The sequence below is a fragment of the Nyctereutes procyonoides genome, unplaced genomic scaffold (assembly GCF_905146905.1).
Source record: "Nyctereutes procyonoides isolate TBG_1078 unplaced genomic scaffold, NYPRO_anot_genome, whole genome shotgun sequence".
NCBI lineage: Eukaryota > Metazoa > Chordata > Mammalia > Carnivora > Canidae > Nyctereutes > Nyctereutes procyonoides.
The window spans coordinates 60508426-60528968 of NW_026575126.1; the positions used below are offsets into that span (position 1 = coordinate 60508426).

The following is a 20543-nucleotide window of genomic DNA, read 5'->3' on the forward strand; positions in this document are numbered from 1 at the left end:
TGAAAGTATTTTGGTAGCGTTCTTGACAATTGATGAGCCAAATTCTCCCTGTGTGAGTGATGCAGGAGCCATGGCTGTGTTATCTTGTTGCCTTCTCAGACAAATGAAGGGAAGAAACTGGTTTAGGAGGAAAGATGGCATCTTCCATTCTCCTGAAAAGAGAGGAGAACAAGAATTTGGAGAATTGCAAGTAGTAGAAGCCTAGGGAAAACAGGCTTATAAATAGAATCACAATTATCTTCCTACAAATAAAGCAGGAGTACTTTTCTCCCCTGCAGAGGAAGAGCTTCCAGCTCCATGCTTGTCTCCCACCCCAAAGTAGGTCTATCCTGCAACCATGTGTGAAGAACAGCTCACATAGTTCACTACTAGATGGCCCACAAGGGCAAAACCCCCTATAAGTGTGCAGACTATGAAAGGAGAGGACCCGGGGCATACTCCGGTCATTCCCAAACCACTCACATAAACGAGAAAAAAAAAGTCTCCTTCATGAGACACTTTTATCTGACCTCCAACCTGTTTACCAACCAGAAAATCTACACAGGAGAGAAGCTGCTCTCTACAAAGGGGATGGTGAGGCCTCCAGCCACAGCTCCGACACTATCCCATCACCTGTACTCGCCAGACGTACTCTAGCAGACGTCAGGCCAGGGCTTCAAGCTGCTTTGGCATCCACACTGCCACATGGAAATTCAGTCTCACTAGTGCCTAGAGTAGAAGAGTAGCTGACTTCCAGGCAGCTTCTTCCAGCACCAGTCCTATCCATGCAATGGGCCTGAGAAGCAAATAGCCTCTCTCTGCCACTCACCCAGAGCAGTGGAGGCTCTAAGAAAGGGAATCCTCTGATGTGGGTTCCAGCTTGACCCAGTACCAACTAATTCAAGGCAGGAGTCCACTGACCTTATTCTACCAGTGTGTACTAGTGAGGAAAAGCTGTTTGTGTTCTGAGTTGGGTGGCCACTTTGTCCATAGCATCATTCCTGGTGTGCAGCTAAGGCTTATGGTCCAGCCAACTTGGCCAACACTTAAGCATAGGTCCTCAATGGGAGGGAGACTCCTGTGTGAACTGCTTTTGCCCTACATGCAACAGACAGGCCCTCTAAGAGGATCTGTCAGATGCTACAAGAGACCTCCATATATTCAAGATTTGAGGTACCCAGGAAGAGCTCAGCCATGGCACAGTCTCCTTTGGGAAGAACAAAGAAAATGGGAGTCTTTGTATATGGCTAGGTCATCCTTTGACCTCAAGCGTTTGCAAAACTAAGAGCAGCTAGAAAGTAACATTTTGTTCAGAGCATCATTACCATGTGTAAGATTCCATTCCTGGAGATTCTGATTCAATAGTCCAGAGACAAAGCCCAGGGAGCAGACTACATTTTAGTTACTGAATGAGATCCTGTGGCAGAAAGGCCTTACTTTGAAAAATAATTGCCTAGGGGCGCATGGGTGGCTGTCAGTTAGGCATCCACCTTCAGCTTGGTCATGATCCTGGTCTTGGGATGGAGCCCTGTGTCAGGATCCCTGCAGGGAGCCGGCTTCTCCCTCTGCCCCTTCCCTCTCTACTTGTCCTCTCCTTCTCTCACTCTGCTTTCTCAAATGAAATCTAGGAAGGAAGGAAGGAAGGAAGGAAAAAAATACTGGTCTAGAGCAAGTTTTTGCTTCTTTGAGTCATAAACATCTTTTCACAAGCTCAGATCAACACTTGTCCTTATTTTATATGGCTTGGACACATTGGGAATGAGTCATGTGGTCATGACCTTGACATTTCACTCTGGCCTTGTGGATGGGCCTCATTTTGTCTGGTTCAGACAAGTATTTCTCCTGATGTACCAAGAAAGCCCTAGGAAAACCCTCTTTCTGACTTAAAGTGCTTTGGGGTCTGAGCCTCAAAGAACTAGGGTAGCAGAGAGAAAAGGGAGCCCCATCTCTGGTAGCAGTATCCATCCATGCCAAGAAAGGAGTAACTGAGAAGAGAATGAGGCTGAAGCTTAAGCATTTTGTGACACTCAAAAATCAGAAAATGGCAGAAAGCTGGGTCATGAGGGCAAGAAGCAGAGGAGCTGGGTCTGACTTTGGGGCCCTATGCAAGCCTTGCAAACTTCAAAGCACTCAGAGAAAGCAGTAATTATGGTACCTTTAATTGGCAAGCTGAGAGAAGGGTCCAGATCTGGCTTTGAATCTTGAGCTGACAACTGGTGTTGCAGGCTGAGCTTTCCCCAGGCTCTGCTCAGGGTGAGGCGAGGGAAGGGTTGTACACTGGCTTCTTTAGGGAATTAAAAGCTGGTACAAAAGTAGCTCCTGCTGCCAAGGTACCTCTTTTCACTCTACCTCCCCCTTGTGACAAGATGATACATGAACCAATCCTCCCAGTAAAGTTTAGGGTAAGCCAGGTCTTGGTGAAGTCAGATTTGAAAATTAAATTGATTTCAATTCAGTTGATTATTTCACCTCAACAGTGTCCTTTCCCAAAAGTTTCTACTTCTTTAGAAGTTTCTCTAGGTTGACAAATCTGGTTTCTTCCTAAGGTAGGCCGGACAAGACATGGGGCAGAGTTGGATGAAGAAGGCAGGTACACGCAGGCCAGCAGAAGACATAAGGCCCTGCTATTACTCCTTGAAGTGAAGGTGAAGGAGGCATCAACGGGTCTGCTCATGGCTAGCTGCTTCATTACCTGAACAAGGCTGGACTCTGACCACAGCAGAACTGGTAGATGAATAATGGAGTCACAAGTAACACAGCTTGGGAATACACTTGAGTAGTTCCCTTGGCTACTAACCCCAAATGTTCCTGGCCTTGTCCCTCTTTGTTCATGATGAGACACTTCAACAGAGAAGCAAGCTTTTCTTGTTTGCCCTGGAACTCTCACCTCAGGCTGGTTTCTCCCTTTCCTTGCTTTGCTATTTGGCTGTTTTGTCACTCATCTTGTGACTGGGCTTCACTGACACTGGGTTGCTCGTCCCTAGGCTAGGTCCACTGCCTGGGAGTCGTTGTAGGGAGGGAGCAGATGCCTCCAGAACCCTGACTGAGACACTGGCAAGGAACTCAGGAGTGGTGTGACAAAGACGGCAGTAAACCAAGAACCCTGGAGTCTCTCTGTGTGTGACCTTGGACAGGTCATTTGGCTTTCCCCAGTCTCAGAGTCCCCAAATGCAAAAAGATAGAAAGGTAAGATCTCTTCCAATTCAAAAATGTGATGAGGGCCTTCTGGCTGGGTAGAGGCTAGCTAAGGCCCAACGGTAAGGGTCTCCCAGGGAGGCCCAAGGACTGGAAGACTCAGAGCCTTCATCTTCAAAACCAGGAAGTGCCAGTCAGTGGAGAGCCTACTGTGGCATGGCAAAGATACCTCTCAGTTTGGGCCAAGAACAGTCCTGGCAGCCTCTTCCTCACTGGGCTGTCCTCTTCAAGCTACATGATTCCTTTTTTATTTTTTTTAAAGGTTTATTTATTTATTCAGAGAGAGCAAGAGAGAGGCAGAGAGAGGCAGAGGGAGAAGCAGGCTCCGTGCAGGAAGCCTGACATGGCACTCGATCCTGGGTCTCCAGGATCACACCCTGGGCTGCAGGCGGCGCTAAACCGCTGCGCTACCGGGGCTACATGATTCCTTCCTCAGACAGTTATGAGGGCAAAATGAGTTGATGAACAAGACATTACTTTGTAAACCAGAAAACGTGATACAAGTAAACATCTGAAATAAAGCCTGCTTTTACTTCTTTCCTGCCACCCTTTCACATAGGTGCTGTCTACCTGAATCCCTGGTTCAGGAAAACATGACTGCTATACACCAGTTTGCAAACTTGAACAGCTACAGGAGCCCAATGGGGCATGAAAACAAGGGGAAAGTGCCAGATGGAGAGAGTCTGCTATACCAGGGACATGGACAAGTGATGACGATGGCCAGCTGATGCTGGTCAGAAGCCAGGAAGGGGTGTTGAGCATGATGAACAGCTGCCCTGCAGCTCCTGCCAACTGTGGTTCTGTAGGAGCTCAGGTCGAGTTACCAAATCTTTGAATTTTTCAAAAGAGGCCAGAAACCTGGATTTTTGTGTAAAATATCCTTTTAAGTCTTAACCATAATTTGTAACATTTTTAAAATGCTGGTTGGCCAAAAATAATTTGTAAACAGTTATTACAAGCCAGATTCAGTACATGGCCATCAGTTTTTAACTCCTGCAGTGAAGACAATGGATACAACAAAGTTCCCTATCTCAATTCTCTTAACACGTCTCTTAACAGCCTTCTCTTCCCCACAGTGGAGGTCTTATCTAGGTGCTTACCTCAGCCCTAATGGAGCAGAGGGGGCTTCTAGAGTCTGGACAGTAGGGAGCAAGGTGTCAGCAGATCAGGCTTGTGAAGGCCTAAGATAAGATGGTCCTCATCCCCCAGGTCCACCTCTTGCCTGGAATTCTGCGACCTCCCTGGAGCTGCCACAGAGGTTCAGGCCCCAGAGCCCACCCTGGGCCTCAGACGAGGTTTAGATCTTCACCCTTTGCCTTGACATCTCTGAGACCATCACCCACACTCCTGGAATATTTCTGGGTAGTGCTGGAAACCCACAGGTGGGTCCAGGTCCCCTTGGCCAGGGGCCAGAGGCACAGGCAGCCCACTGGCACCCTGGTCCCTGTGCCCCCCGGCACCAGGCCGATGGACCCACTGGTGCTTGGCCATGGCTGATTTCTGGCCAAAGCACCTGCCACACTGAGGACATGGGTAGGGGCGTTCACCACTGTGGGTACGACGATGGGCTGCCATTTCAGAGCTCTGCCGGAAACAGCGCCCACAGTCTGGGCACGGGTAGGGTTTCTCGCCCGTATGGGTGCGTACATGGCGCCGAAGGTCTGACGCATGGGCAAAGGCACGACCACAGTCTGGGCAGGGGAAGGGAGTCTCGCCACTGTGGACGCGCTGGTGCTGGTAGAGGGCAGAGCTCTGGCTAAAGCAGCGGCCACAGTCAGCACAGCAGTAGGGCTTCTCGCCCGTGTGGACCCGCAGGTGAGTAGTGAGGGCAGAGCGCTGGGTGAAGGCCCGGCCACAGTCCAGGCAGCGGTGGGGCCGGTCCCCACGGTGGATGGCTCGGTGCTTGCTCAGAGAGGAGGCCTGGCTGAAGCCCTTGCCACAGTCAGGGCAACAGAAGGGCTTCTCTCCCGTGTGGGTGTACAGGTGCTCCACCAGGGTGGAGCGCCAGGCAAAACTCTTCCCGCACATGTAGCAACCATGACGCTGGTCTGCTCTTGGGACAGGGGGATGGGCACAGAGTGGAGGGCGACCACGGCGAGTTGCCTTGGACGGCTGCTCCAAGCTATAAGGGAGCCCGACAGAAGGGTGTGACAGAACTGTCAGCCCAGAAGGCCGAGCTTCCACAGAAGGGCTCCTCTCCAGGGCCTCGGTCCCCTCTCTTTGTCTTTTCTCTTCCTTGTTTCTGGAATCTGCTGGGAGGTAAGGGTAGAGCTCAGACCCTGGCTTATCCTGGTCTTTAAGGCCAAACCCTAAGCGGTGACAGAAGCCTTTTAAATACAGCCACCTTCTGGACCCACTGCTGCCTCTGGCACTTAGCTTGGTGCAGGCAAGGAAGCTCCGAGTGACACTTTTTACTGAGCTGCAGAAAACAGAAAAGACGCAGAGACAAAGAAGGAAAGGAGGAAGGAAGGAACAGAGCGCTGTACGTTCTACCTTGGAGCTGAGGAATTGGAACAGGGTTGGAAGGAGGGCGGGGGGGGGGCATTTTTGCTGGATCACCTAGGATGAGTGATGTCTAAGGACACTCGAGGCAGCAGGAACAGTACAAGAAAGGCAGGAAGGAGGCCGGCATTGACAAGTTCACACGGAGGGAGAAAGGAGATGGCACCAAAAATATAACAAAAAGAAAAGAAACTAAAACACAAGAGGTGGCAGAGAAGCTAGAGTGTAGGACAACAGCAGGAGGGATGATGTGAAGCTCAATAGAGCTTAGAGACCAACAAGATGGGAGGGGCACAGACTGGCTGGAGAGGCAGGTACGCAGGGCCCCGCACCCCCGCCGCGCCTGGGCCACTCCCAGCCCCCTTCTAGGTAGCTGCGAGGCAGGCGCCGGCAAGGTAACAGGCGCAGGGAAGCCGGTGGCAGAGGGCAGCTGGAGGGGTCGGGCCCAGAGGAGGTCCCAGGAGACGCAGTACCCAATACTTCACCTGCGTCTGTTTCTGTCACACACTCTCCCATCTCCGGATCCCGGGCATCCGGGCCCCACAGGTCGGCCTCTTCCTCCACCCAGGAGATGAGAGCGGGCTTGGTGCCTCGGAACCCTGGGGGAGGAGAACGCAAAGCCCACGCTGCCGGGAAGCCGCCCCCCCGCGGTGCGGGCTTCCCAGACCTAGGGCCTCCCCATTGCCCCGCCGGCCGGGAGGCTGGGCGGGCGGGGCGGGGAGGTGGCCAGGCGAGCAGGCGGGGCCTCACCGAGCGCGCCCAGGTGGCCGTAGGTCTCCCGCATCACGTCCCGGTACAGGGCCCTCTGCGCGGGCCGCAGGCAGCCCCACTCCTCCGGGGAGAAGTACACGGCCACGTCCGCGAAGCTCACGGCGCCCGGCCTCCTCCGCTCACGCCCGGGCCCATCCGGTTCCCACGCGGGGAGCCGGGCCGGAGGCGGCGCCATGGCCAGCGCCGGGCTAGGGCCCGCGGGGCCTCCCACGCCGGAGGACTGCCCCGGGCCGGGGCGCGGTGCGGCGGGCTGCGAGGCAGCAGCCGGCCCCTCGAAGGCCCACCAGGGTGCCCAGGGACGCGGGGCCGCAAGCGGAGGGGATACAGAGCCTGAGAGAGAAATGGCGGCAAGGCGACGCGCGAACGTTGCTCCGACGCAACCGTGCCCAGATGGCGCCTCCCACGGGGTCTCCTGGTGGCTTTGTCCGCGAGCCCTCAGCCAAAATGGCCGCGGCGGCTACAAGTGCGGGAGGGCGGCCCGCTCCACCTGGCCCCCAGGGAGCCTCTGTGAATTTTACGCTGCTTTTCTCGCCCAGCCGGTCCCTCGTGGGTTCCTGGGTTTCGGCCTGTCACTGTGTGACAACAGCCTTTTTCCAATGTTGAGAGGAGAAAAATGTAGTGGGTAAAAGAGAACTTTCTCTACTGGAAACTTCTTCGAGCCTGAAGTTCTGGGAGCTTCTATTTCAGGAGATCATACAGGCGGCGGGGGGCGGGGAGGGGGGATAAGGTAAGGTCTGTAAGAGGTCGGAAGGACCCACTTTCTGCTAGGTTACTCCCTCCGCACCTACCCTGCAGGAGGCCTCTTAAACATATATTTACTTCTAGCTCAAGCCTGGCTCCTAAGCTCCTGATCACAGAGCCACCTGCCCTCTTGCTCCTGCATGAATGTCCCACTAGCACCTCCCACTAGGCAAGGCTCCAACTGAACTCCTCGCTTTATTCCCCCAGCCTGCTCTCCCTGGGATCTTTATACGCAAATGGCACCAACTCTCCCTATCATTTCTATCTCCAACCTCCCTCTCTCACTCCACACGTTTATTGAGGGCTTACTCTGCAGCCCCACATGACTTCATAAATACCCTACCCTAAGAACACTTGGTAATTTTTTTTTGGCCAGCTAAATCACTGCATTTCACACACATCATGGAAATGCACCTCCCTTCACCAGATCGGATCTAGTCTGGAGCTTCTCTTGACTTCCACTTTCCAGAGGTCTCCCTGAGACTTCTGTCTAAAACTTTACACCTAGTGGATACCTCTCCCCACACCGGAAGAGCTGGGTAAGTAGAAGTGATCAAAGCAGAAAGGGGAAAAGGAAGAGAAAAAGCCCAGAAAAGATAAGGATAAGGATGCAGATTTGCTCAGGGACTTGACTGAGCCCTAACTACTCCTAACCCCAGGCCCTTGAAGGACACAGAAAAAAAATTTTTTTAGTAAGAGTTTTGTCATGTCGCTGCCCACTCCTCACGGCGATAGCTCTCACACAGGCCCAGAAGAGCTCTCAGTAGTGCTAGAAACTCAGAGGGATCTAGACGCTCCTGAGGAGAACCCAGGGCAGAGTTCACAACCAGGTGTCAGCCCTTGAGGTCCACAACACAGGCCGCACTGGGGTCTACTGGTGGGTCTTTGGCAGAAGCACCTCCCACACAGGGGACAGGAATAAGAGGGCTTGCCTCTGTCAGCAGGTAGCATGAGAGGTATTAGCTGTGGCAGAAACAGGTGCCACACTAGCTGTAGACAAAGGGTCCCTCTCCAGAGTGCACTGAGTCAGGTGAAAGGTCATGGCAAAGTGTGGCTGCATTCAGGGCAGGGTGCTGTATGAGTACCAGGCACTGAAGCTTAGTATAGACTTGGGGCTTGGGAAGCGCTGTCTATGTAGGGAGGCTTGACCACAGGCTCAGAGACCAAGCTAGTGTCCCTGATTCCAGGGGCTCAGGACAACTCCCCTCAGTAGACTCCTTCTGCTGGCTCCTTCCAAATGTATCATTTTTCTGAGTGGCTGTTTTGAAACATAGCAGATTCAAAACTTGATTTTTGCCTGGTTCAGTCAAACTCTACTCATGTTCAGGTGACAGAATCAACTTTCACAACCGCAGATGGGTACCTAGCCCCTTGGAAGCACCCATCGAGATCATGTTGGCCAATTGAGGTGGTCGGTCACGAATCAGGGATATTCTCACTTCAGGACCAAACCAAAGAGATCCCCTCAACAGCTGTTTTAAGACACAGGCACCTAGAGACAGAAAGGTGAACTGCTTCCACCCTAAACTTTAATTCACATGCTGCCACTGACCTAGAATTTGACTTGTACAGTGTGACCTGATCTTGGGACCACTGGATGCCTCAATTAAGTGAGAAAGAGAAGGTCAAGATCCTAGTCCCCAGCAGCTATCATAAATTCAGGTCAGCAAAAAGTGATAAGTAACACATAGATGGGGTTTCCTGTTCAACAAAACATATTCCCTTCTAGCTGGGCCTGGAATAGTACCCCCACTTCTCATCTTTCTTTCTCTCAGTCATCTTCCTGGGGACCCTGAGCATCTACACCTCACAGCTAGGGCACCTGCTCCACCCAGGAGATGAGGGCTGATTGGGGTCTGGGAATCCGGAAGAACCCTAAGCACTTCATCCATTCATTTGATGAAAATATATTGGCCATCATTTGTGTGGCAGGCATTGTTCTAGATGTTCTAGGTGTTGGAGACATTGGTTAACCAAAATAAGGTTCCTGCTCTAAGTTTACAGTAAGCTCTAAATTTACACTGAGAGGGATGCCTGGGTGGCTCAGTGGTTGAGCCGCTGTCTTTACCTCGAGGCCTGATCCTGGAGTCCTGAGATGGAGTCCCGCATCCACCTCCCTGCATGGAGCCTGCTTCTCCCTCTGCCTGTGTCTCTGCTTTTCTTTCTCTCTCTCTCTCTGACTCTCATGAATGAATATATATATATATTTTTTTTTTCTTTCTTTCTTTTACATCTATGAGCACTGGGAGCACAGGTGCAGAGACCTTAAGGCAGTTATAGAGATACACAAGGAGCTGCAGTTGAGACTTCCTGCATGGGGCAGAAGAGTTCCGGGGAAATTTATTAGAAACGGCATTTGAAAAGGGCATTGAAAGATGTTAGATTAGCTCATTAAGCTAGATGTCCAAAAAACAGATTCCTTGTAGCTGGAACCGATGGGATCATTAGTTTGTAGGGAGAGATTGCATTTGAATTGGAGGAGGTTAGCAGGCCACGGGCCTTGACGCTGTGGTACACAGATTCTGAACGTTTTGCAGAAAGTCCTGGGAAGGCACTGGAGAGTAGTCCGGCCTGGGCGATGAGGCTTAGTTATAAATTTGTTAGGCCGATTTGGTGGGGAAGTGATCCTAGGGCTGAAGTGGGGGCTAGGGCTGAAGTGGGGGCGAGTCTGGCACTCAGACCTGCGCATCCCACCCGCCCCCTTCCCTTTTCAGAGATTCAGGCCGGCCGACCTCACCGAGCGCACCCAGGTGACTATAGGTCTCCCGGATCACGTCCCAGCACACCGGCCTCGGCGGGGGGGGAGACACCCCCATTCCTCAGGGAAGAAATACGCGGCTACCTCCGCGAAATTCTCGGCCCTCGGTCTTATCACCTTTCTTCTTCTGGTCCGGCCTCTACGAGCCCCTCAGCAGGGAGCCGGGAACAGGGCCAGGGACCCAGTGGCCCCCCCACCCCCGCACAAGGAAAGAGACGACCCAGGATTCCGCGTCCAGGAAGCTGGTTCTTCCCGGCCTAGGCGGCCGGAAGTAGCCTCGGGTGGGGCCGCGCTAGGACGGCTAGGTCGGTTACGCGAACTCGGTGGTTCCACGACCGAGAAAATGAAGGCGCCCTCAAACAAGATGGTGGCATTCCAGCATCTTTCAATTTTAGGGAGAAGCATTTAACAGCGTCACTATGGGTCTGGTATTGATGACCTGGTTTATTTCGCCCTCGAGCCGTCTTCTGCTTTCCGCAAGCTGCTTAGGAACGCCTCTTGCCCAGAGTTAAGATGGCCCCACCCGCTTCGACGTCCGTGCTCAGGTCCGGCGGGGGGAAAGGGGTGGAGGCTCGGGTGCGTGAGCGCTGCCGGCAATTCGGTCCGACTGGGGCGGTGGTAGGGGTCGGGGGTCAGGACTCGACGGCCCCCTCCCATTCCCCTTCGGCCGCCCACTCAGTGATCTTAAAAGAAAATTTATTTTTGGCAAGCTAGTTCATTTCTCAATTTTTTTTTTCATTTACAAGGTACAGAATAGGGACGCCTGGGTGGCTCGGGGCGTGATCTTGGGGTCCCCGGATGGAGTCCCACATCCGGCTCCCTGCATGGAGCCTGCTTCTCCAACTCTGCCTGGGTCTCTGCCTCTCTCTGTGTGTCTCTCATGAATAAATAAATAAAACCTTAAAAAAAAGTACAGAATAATACTGTGTGACATCTCCCACCCTATCCTTCGATAATCAGTTTCTTAAACATGGAGCCGGATAGAGCCTGTACTGTACTATTTCCATACATATGCTAGCTCTTTAACCGAGGACACTGGGCCGAATGCCTCTGAATTCCTTAGAGTTCAGCTGTTTGACAGAAGAGGAAACAAATCTGGTCGTCACCACGGTCAAGCAGCCCATTAGTGACTGACTCCTAAATTCGAGGCTTTTCCACCATTTCGCGCTGCCTCCTCCAGGCTTATTACAGGAAAAGCAACAATGACTTTGAATGTACTGACCCCTGCTGACCTTGCGAAAATGAACTCCATTCAAGTGATACTTTTATAAATATTTTTCTTTTTCTTTAATTTTTATTTATTTATTTATGATAGTCACAGAGAGAGAGAGAGAGAGAGAGAGGCAGAGGCAGAGACACAGGCAGAGGGAGAAGCAGGCTCCATGCACCAGCAGCCCGATGGGGGATTCGATCCAGGGTCTCCAGGATCGCACCCTGGGCAAAAGGCAGGCGCCAAACCGCTACGCCACCCAGGGATCCCTTAAGTGACACTTTTATAAAAAGTAGATAGGGGGCAACCCGGAGGGCTCAGCGGTTTAGCGCCGCCTTCAGTCCAGGGCGTGATCCTGGAGATCTGGGATCGAGTCCCATGCCTCTCAATCTCTCTCTCTCTCTCTCTCTCTCTCTCTCTCTCTCTCTCTCTCTCTCCCCCCTTTGTCTCTCATGAATAAATAAATAAAACCTTAAAAAAAAAGTATATGGGTTGATGGGTTACTGAATAACCTGGCTCGTTTGTATTAACACCGCGTTTAAAGGTGCCCGGGACTTCCCAAGTCCAAGCTTCTCTAAGAGAACAATGGCGGACTGTGCAAGGGCTGTAGTTGGTTCTGTCTGAGTAAACAATGAATCATGTTAGTTTACCCTACTTGATCACTTACTACATGCCAGACTGTCTTAAGTACTTCTGCTTGTTAACTCACTGAACCCTTACAATCTCTCAGAGGTAAATCCCCTTTTGGATTAGGAAGCTTAGGCACAGGGAGAGGGTGACCTATCCCCAGGCCACCCAGCTGTTAAGTGGTGAAGCCAGAATTCAAACCTAGGCAGTCTAATACCAGAACCCATGCTGTCATGCTTCAAATAACGGCAGGTAAAATCTCAGCAACCACAGAGTGAGGTGGGATTTTAAGCCAGGTTACCAAAATGCAGTTGTAATGTGAGCTAGTGCATGGAGCAACAACCCGTGAGGTTGGAAGAGCTGCTTCTGGTCGCATATACAATTCCATGCTGTCATACAAAAGGGAAGAGAAAAAAAAAGTTAAATGATGGGCTATCATAAGTATTGAAAGTAAGTAAAAGGGTTGTATCTAAGGGTTGTGTCATGGCAAAAAAAGTATCATTTGAATGTTTAGGAGGTAGGTGAAATTGCCCTGGAGGAAGGGTGATGGGCTTCACAAGAGGTACCCTGTTGCAGCTCTCATTAGGGGGATCCTCATTTGGGCCCTTGCTGATTTAGGCCTGGGTTGCCTGGCTGCCCTCTGGACCTCTGGCCTTTTTGCCTTTCCCATCCATTGACACTGCAGCCTGGTGTAATAAAAAAAAGCAAGAGCATCCACTAAGAAATTCAGAGATTTAGGTTCCAGGGCTACCGCTGCCACTAATTCAACTGTGTGATCGTAAGTAAGGTCCTTCCCCTCCCTGGGCCACAGCCTTTCTCAGAACATAGTCTGTGGAACAGTATTTACACGAAAGCTTGGGGAAAGAACAATTTTCCCCGTGTACCCCAGGGGGAAAAATCTCCTCAGCAAAGAAACATATTCCACCCACAGCTTCCTAAACCCTGCTTAAACCTTTGAGCCAGGCAGCTTGCAAAAGTTCCCTTCCAGCTCTGAAATGCTGCAGTCCATGCTGTCATCACCCCCAACCCTGGGCCACCCCAGGAACTGGCCCCTCTATCCTCCTCCTCCCTCAGCCAAAAATCTTATCATCATTCCTATCTCCTCTGTTGCTTTCAGCCCCTATACCCAGCCCACAGACCAGTCCTGTCCTTTCAACTCCCAGTGTTTACTTCCGGCCCTCTGGCAGCCTCCATCTCCATTCTGCTGGCCCCTCTGCAGTCCATTTGCAGAGCAGTCAGAGTGGGTTTGCAAATCAGATCACCTTGCCACTCTGCTTGAAACTTCCCTGTGGTTTAGAGGAAGTTCCTAGAGTAGTCAAATTCATAGAGCAAATGGAATGGTGGGTGCCCAGGGCTGGAGAAAGGAGGAGTGGGAACTTGGTGTGTAATGGGGACAGGCTTTCAGCTGGGGAAGATGAAAAAGTTCTAGAAAGGGTTGGTGATGATGGATGCACACACAATGTGAATGTCCTTAATGTCACTAAACTGTATACTTAAAAATATTTTAAATGGTAAATTGTTATGTATATTTTGCCACCAGATGAAAACAAAAACAACCCAATGGTTTTACAGTATATTTAGAATCAAATCCAGACTTGGGACTGTGGCAAGCCAGAGCTTTATGATTCGCTCCCTTCCCCTCCTCCAAGCTTATCTGTAATTCTTCTCTACTCAGTTCCTCAACCTAGCCACCAGAGTCCTATCTTATCTGCTCCTCACCCAACCTCCTCCCCACCTCAGAGCACGGCACCTGCTGTTCTCTCTGTCTGGAAACTGCCCCCTCCGCCCTGGACTCCCGCTTCTAAAACACGCACACCCCCACTCCCACATCCTGCCACTTGTTTCCTCTTGGCTCCTTCTCATCATTTGGATCTCAGTTCAGATGTCTCCTCTGCATCAAGGCCTGGCCTTAGTACCCATCTGCAACAGGCACTTTCAAAGTACATCCTCTGTTCTAGTCCTTTGTGGTACTTAGTATTTACAGCTCCAATACCCTGTCTCATGTACTGGTTTATCACTTGTCTGTCTTACTTATGGGCTGGCTTATCACTTGTTTCACCCCACCCTTCTCTCTCTCTCTTTTTTTTTTAAGATTTTATTTATTCATGAGAGACACAGAGAGAAAGAGAGGCAGAGACACAGGCAGAGGGAGAAGCAGACTCCATGCAGGGAGCCCGACGTGGGACTCGATCCCGGGTCTTCAGGATCATGCCCTGGGCTGAAGGCAGGCGCTAAACCAGTGAGCCACCCAGGGATCCCCCACCCCACCCTTCTCAAAAGTCAAAAGTAAGCTCTAAAACAGTTCCTATGTCCCTTTTCCCTGCTGTGTCTTGGCATACAGAACAGTGCCTAGTACACGGCAAATGCTTAGTAGGTATTTGTTCAATGGATAAACACGAAAGCAAGCAGATAGCACTCACTCTGTGCTGTATGCTGACCTGGGCAGCTCTGTTCCTGCTACACCATGCTGGGTGGGTTCTGCTCCTCCCTCCCTGGTGGCGCCTCTTCTCTCCAGCTCCACCTTCTCTTGGACTCACCCCTGTCCAGTACTGGTCATCCCTTATCCTCCACACCGTCCCACTCCCGACTGCCCCTTGCCAGGCATTCAGGCTCCCTTGCTCCAGCTCTCTAAGCCTGAACCCTGTAGGACTCACTTTTTCACAGCTCATATTAAAACCCACTGAGTCATGCAGATTCTATGGCAGAAGCCTCTCCTGGGTATCTTTCTCCCCAGTTCCAAGGTCAGCAAACAAGAGCAACTTGCTTTTTAGCCTGGCCCCAGCTCCTGCTCACCTCTACCTGGGAGCAGATGCTCAAGAGATCTCTAATCTAGACTTCTGCACAGGTCACATCTTCCCACAACACTGGTCAAATAGCCCTGCTCCTGTTTAAGACCTGTCTATGGCTCCTCAGTGCCTCAGGGGTAAACCTCCTCCAAGCTGCATTTCCTGATGTATCATCATCAGGATGATACAGATGTATCTATCATCTGACCCAGGATGGGTTAGATGGTGCCTCTGGGCTTCCTCCATCATAGCCCCAATCACCATGTAGCATGGGACCTGAGTCCAAGTGTCCCTGGAGCCCAGCACAAAACCCTACAGAGGCCTCATAGAGTATTTGCTGAATGAATCAATGAATGAATGAGTCTGAGTGTCCCTGGAGCCCAGCATAAAACCCCACAGAGGCCTCATATGGTCTTTGCTGAACAAATGAATGAATGAGATAAGCCTGCCTCATGCTAGAACTCCCTTACCACCTAGCAGTCTCTCACAGAAGCCACTCAATCTCTGGTCATTAACGTTGATGGCACTTTCTAAGTGAAAGATCACTGGCCTTAATGGGACTCTCCATTTCCTGGTGAGACTCTCCCAAGAAGGCAAGGCTAGGCCTCTCCCCAGAACCCAGTCCTCACCTCCCCCTAACCTGAGCCCCTTCTCTGTTTTCTCCCCAGATGTGATCGCCCATAGAAGGTGGTAGATATCTAGGCACTGTGTCAGTTTCCAGCTTTGCTGCCTTATAGCAGTGACACTTTGAGAAAACCACTTTCTCTCTCAGAGCCTCAGTTTACTCATCTGCAAAATATGGCTATTGAGGTCCATGCCCTGCCTCCTTAGGAGGCTTCTTTACATTTTCTGAAGCATAAAATGTCAACAATAACTCACTCTTTCAACAAATGTTTATTGCACATTTACTATGTCATACATACTATCTTGTTACAATTTTAGCCTTCACAGTAACCAGCTGAGGTAGATATTTTTAATCTTTATTTTACAGATGAGGGAGCTGAGGCTCAGGGACAGGATATGACTTACCAGCTGTGCCCAGGGACAAGTTGCAGAGACTAGATTTGTGCTTCTGTGCTCTTTCCACCCACTTCACTTCCTAGGCTCCCTGCTGTCAATTAGCCAGGGCTTCACCATGCCCTGGGTTCCAGGGCCCCCTCCCCAGGCCTGGGGAGTCCCCTCAGCATTTGCCTCTGATGTAGAGAAGCAGCAAGGGGAGGTTTCTGAGACAATACTCAGCAGGTTGCACTTGCTGCTGAGATTAACACTTTGAGAAAAGTCCAGTATCTCACTGTTCATTTTTTTTTTTTTTTTAGAAAGACTGGGGGGAGGGGGAGTAGCGTCAAGTTTAATCTATTTGAATCTTTACAGGCACTTTTCTTTTTACAAGTTTTGAAACTTGAGGGATCCTTGATGGAAGCCCAAGGGATGAATTTCGGTTCCCCAAATCCCTGCCTTAGGAGCCTCCCTCAGGCCCAGGCAGTCCAAGGTCAGACTAACCCCAGCCTCTGGGAGTAGCTCAACCGCACTCCTCAAAGATGTCCGGGTAGTGTCGGAACAGCACAGGGGGGTCCCGGTCACCCCTCACCGGAGCCCGAGGCACAGCCCGGATCCCCGGCCTGCGGCCCCGTCGCCCCCCTGAGCAGGAGCGGTGGATCCACTGGTGTGCTTCCACGGCAAACTTCCTCTTGAAGCGCATGCCACACTCTGGGCAGGGGAATGGTCGCTCCCCTGAGTGCATCCGTCGGTGGCTGACCAGCAGTGAGGGGTAGGTGAAGCGGCGGCCACAGTCTGCACACACGTGTCGCCGCTGGCTCTCCTGAGTGTCCATGCTGGGCACTGAGGGCTGCGCACCTGTGCTCTGGTTCCAGGTAGCGTTCGTGGGTGGCTGTGCTCTTGCTGAAACTTTTCTGATGGTCCGGTCAGGGTTGTGTTTAACCAGCTCCTTAAAAGGCTCCTTCCCAGGAATCTTTCTGGGTCCCTTGGCTCCTGGCCCTTCCTCTGGTGCCTCTTCCTTGTTTGGGGTGTCTCCTGGGAAACAGGAATTAAGATACATTTTAAAACACGCTTCCTTACACCATCTCAAGATTATAGGGTTCTTTTACTTAGGGAAGTGGCAAAAAGTACTGCCGAGCGATTAATACACAGGCTTTGAAGAATGATAAACAAGATTCACATCTCTTACGAGTGACTTATCCGGGCCTTGGTCTCACTCTTGTTTCAAATGGGAATCAATGGTTTCTTTACTTCACAGGGTTGTTGGAAGGAGTAAATCAATAGAAGCATGTCATAGGCATTTAGTAAATGCTCACTGCAACAATAGCTATTATTATTGTGTTTTCTCGATTTTTTTGTAGGATAAGGCTTTTACAGATGAGACATATTTGTTCAAGATCACTCTGCTAGGGAATGGTGAGGGAAGAGCCATGTTGTTGACCTCTTGTACCACTTTGCCTTGCTTGAGCAATGTGAAAGGCAGACCTGAAGCAGCTTCCATTCCTAGGGGGTTTTAGTCGTTCTTGAAAAGGGGAGAATGAGTGGTGTTTTCTCCAAGAGGTCCCTGGAAACCGGAGTCTTGCACTTGGGTTCTTAATGCTCCTACTCTGGTCCTAAAATGACTAACTGTCCCAAGTTCTGAAAACTCTGTAACAGGTCTGCCTTCTTTCCTCCTTTAGTATCCAAAATTGGAATTCCTTTAGGGTTGCTGGAAGTGGGGGTCCAAAGGAAAATTTTGTGAGACAGGAAGCCCTAGAGCGCCAAGTTGGGGGAGACTTGGGACCATCCCTCACCTCTCAGAGCTCCTCCCAGGCTCTCCCCCTCCTCAGGATCCTGGGCGGCGGGGCTCCAAGCCTCACTCTCCTGTTCCATCCAAGAGATGAGGGCTGGTTTGGGGCCTGGGAATCCTGGGAGAGAACAGGGATCACAGTGCTGGCCTGAGAGGCTGTCCTGGGAAGACGGCAACCCCCTGCCAGGGTTAGGGCACCTCCTCAGAACTTATGCTCAGCCTGGACAGGGTCTGCAGTGCTCCTGCCTGAAGGAAGTGCTCGCTAACCTGAAGCCCTGTCCTGGGAATAGAGATGGCTGGTGCTGCTGGTGGAATAGTGCCGGATTAGGGCTCACAATCCTCTCGGTCCTCATGTCATTTCCCCTGTGAACCCCAGTGAAGGAAGAGGGGGCGGAGGGCTCTGACCCGGGGCCTCACCGAGCGCGCCCAGGTGGCCGTAGGTCTCCCGCATCACGTCCCGGTACAGGGCCCTCTGCGCGGGCCGCAGGCACCCCCACTCCTCCGGGGAGAAGTACACGGCCACGTCCGCGAAGCTCACGGCCCCGGGCTTCTTGTGACCAGGCCCGGTCTCCCCCGGTCTCAGCGCCAGGAGCGGGGCTGGGGGCGGCGCCATGGGGCCTCCTGGCCCCGAGCGGCTGCCGCCTTGGCCCCTAGGCCACCGCCTCCCGGCGCGCGGCCTCAGCTTTCGTCGTCCACAAGAAGGGCTCCGGAGGTCGGGGCCCCGCCCAGCCTTGGCGTCCGAACGCAGTCGAGAGCACCGAGATAGCAGGGACGGCTGCTAGGGATTCGGGGGTTGTGACGGGGATAAAGAAAACCCCTCGGTGTTTATTCACTTCATGGCAGCTTGGACTTAGCGGGTTAAGGGACCCGGAAGGTGTCTTCAGAAAATATGGCGACATCCTGGCCTCAGTTGTCACTGGATGCTCTTAAGGGCGCCATTCCTTGATCATATCAAACATGGCGCCTGTCTGGCTTCTCTGGCCTCAGCGGCCACTTGCCCTGAACCACAATGGCCGCCGCAGGTGGGGCTTTTAGGCGAGGCAGAGACGGAATTGGGAGAAGTGGGCCGGGGGGCGGAGCCGGCCTGCCTTCGAGACAGATGGGTGGGCGGTGGCTTCCAGCACCGCTCTTTGCCCGCACTTCCCGGCGGCCGCTGATTGGCTCACAGAGCAGGAAGAGGCTGCGCCGCCGGCCCCCGGTTGGCTGGTCGTTGGAAAGCGCCCCTCCGTCACCTGGAACCGATCCTCGGCATCCTTAGAACTCGGGGTTGTTCCCTCTGCGGTCTCCCCCTGTGCCTCTCGACCGCAGCATCTGGAATCGGGTTCCTAGCTCCTGCAGGAGATACACATACCCTGGCCGAACCCTGGGGACGGCCGAGATAGAAATCAGGTACAGAGGATCCCTGGGTGGCTCGGCGGTTTGGCGCCTGCCTTCGGCCCGGGGCGTGATCCTGGGGTCCGGGGATCGAGTCCCATGTCGGGCTCCCTGCATGGAGCCTGCTTCTCCCTCTGCCTCTCTGTCTCTCATGAATAAGTAAATAAAATCTTAAAAAAAAAAAAAAAAGGACACCAGGTACACGTCTACCGCTGGGATCTCGGCTGAGGAACGTGCCCGACTCTGCACCCGCGGGACGGTTCCCTCACTCTCTGGATTGGAGCTTAGCGGGAGGACCTTTGCTTGGTGAGGTTGGAATCGGAGTGAGGAAACTTTAAATTACATTTTAATTTTCTGCAAAGTAATATGCATGGCTTAAAAAAATAATATCAAGGTTTATCATGAAAAAGGCAGCCCCCTGTACCCTTTGACTATGTTCCCTAGAGACCACTTTGAACTCTATGTATTTGTTTTTTTTTTTTAAAGAATTTTTTAAAATTTTTATTTATTTATGATAGTCACACACAGAGAGAAAGAGGCAGAGACATAGGCAGAGGGAGAAGCAGGCTCCATGCACCGGGAGCCCGACATGGGACTGGATCCCGGGTCTCCAGGATCGCGCCCTGGGCCAAAGGCAGGCGCCAAACCGCTGCGCCACCCAGGGTTCCCGAACTCTATGTATTTGAATTATATCGTACGTATAGTAAAATGCACAGCTTTTAAGTGTAAAATTCGCTGTTTTGACAAATGCATACAATGATGTTAACTATCACCCAAAACAAAATACAGAGCACTGATGGTCTCTGCATGTTTCGTTGTGTACACTTTCCAGTTATTACACAATTTTTTACTGTGGTAAAATACATGTAACAAAAATTAACCATTTTAGACCTTACAGTAGTGGCATGTAGGACATTAACAATATGCAACCATCATCACTACTTTCATCACCCCTAAAAGAAATCCCTTATCCTTGGAAGACCCATGCCCCCCATTCTCCCTTCCTCCATCCCTTGGCAATTACGAATCTTTCTATCTCTGTGGATTTACTTACTGGATACTTCACATAAATGGAATCATACAATATGTGGCCTTTCTTGTATGGTTCCTGACAGCAAAGAGTTTTCAGTGTTCATTGATATAGCATTTATCAGTACTTTACTCCTTTGTATGTTTGACTAATATTCCACTGTATGGATACAGGTTTCCTCTGCTCTCCCAAAGTAGAGCATTTCTATGAAACGTTTCATAAGCTGAAATGGTGTAAAGCAAAGAAGCAATTATTAATTTTTAAAAGAACTTTACTTATTTATTCATAAAAGACACACAGAGAGAGGCAAAGACTTAGGCAGAGGGAGAAGCCGTCTCCCCTCAAGGAGTCCGATGTGGGATTTGATCCCAGACCCTGGGATCACATCCTGAGTGGAAGGCAGAAAGAAGCTCAACCGCTGACCCACCCAGGCATCCCGCAATTACCATTAATTTATATGGAAAAATTTTTTGAGCATTTCCAGGCCCCAAAAATAACCTCTTGGGCAGCCTCAGTGGCTCAGCCTTCGGCCCAGGGCCTGATCTGGAGGCCTGGGGATCTAGTCCCGCCTCCGGCTCCCTGCATGGAGCCTGCTTCTCCCTCTGCCTGTGTCTTTGCCCCTCTCTCTCTCTCTCTCTCTCTCTCTGTCTCTCATGAATAAGTGAATAAAATCTTAAAACAAAACAAAACAAAACCTCTTACGCTTTACTGATACCTTAGGACACGTCTTGCTAAAAAGATGCACATACTAGATCAAGCACAGATGATCACACAGCTCAAAGCTA

General features: G+C 51.4%; 1 protein-coding gene and 1 long non-coding RNA gene across 2 annotated transcripts; one reads left to right on the forward strand and one right to left on the reverse strand.

The window, feature by feature from the left end:
- Positions 1–81: 81 nt before the first annotated feature.
- Positions 82–20467, reverse strand: LOC129519869 (zinc finger protein 764-like). The gene is made up of 7 exons (XM_055340697.1): positions 17772–20467; positions 17359–17472; positions 16094–16600; positions 6427–6777; positions 6162–6275; positions 2135–5423; positions 82–152 (listed from the first exon to the last, which is right to left on the reverse strand). The coding sequence occupies exons 1-6, from the start codon at positions 17965–17967 to the stop codon at positions 4510–4512; spliced, it is 2196 nt and encodes a 731-aa protein (XP_055196672.1). The 5' UTR covers positions 17968–20467; the 3' UTR covers positions 82–152; positions 2135–4509.
- LOC129519664 (uncharacterized) lies at positions 9533–14082 on the forward strand. The gene is made up of 2 exons (XR_008666429.1): positions 9533–10491; positions 13876–14082. It is a non-coding gene; the product is annotated as an uncharacterized LOC129519664 (long non-coding RNA).
- Positions 20468–20543: the final 76 nt, after the last annotated feature.

Bases quoted from the DNA above. Each gene is read 5' to 3' on its own strand.
- LOC129519869 (XM_055340697.1), bottom strand. From the start codon at position 17,967: ATGGCGCCGCCCCCAGCCCCGCTCCTGGCGCTGAGACCGGGGGAGACC. The intron at 17,473-17,771 runs GTGAGGCCCCGG...GTTCTCTCCCAG, and splicing joins CGGCCACCTGGGCGCGCTCG to GATTCCCAGGCCCCAAACCA. The intron at 6,276-6,426 runs GTGAGGCCCCGC...CTCCTCCCCCAG, and splicing joins CGGCCACCTGGGCGCGCTCG to GGTTCCGAGGCACCAAGCCC.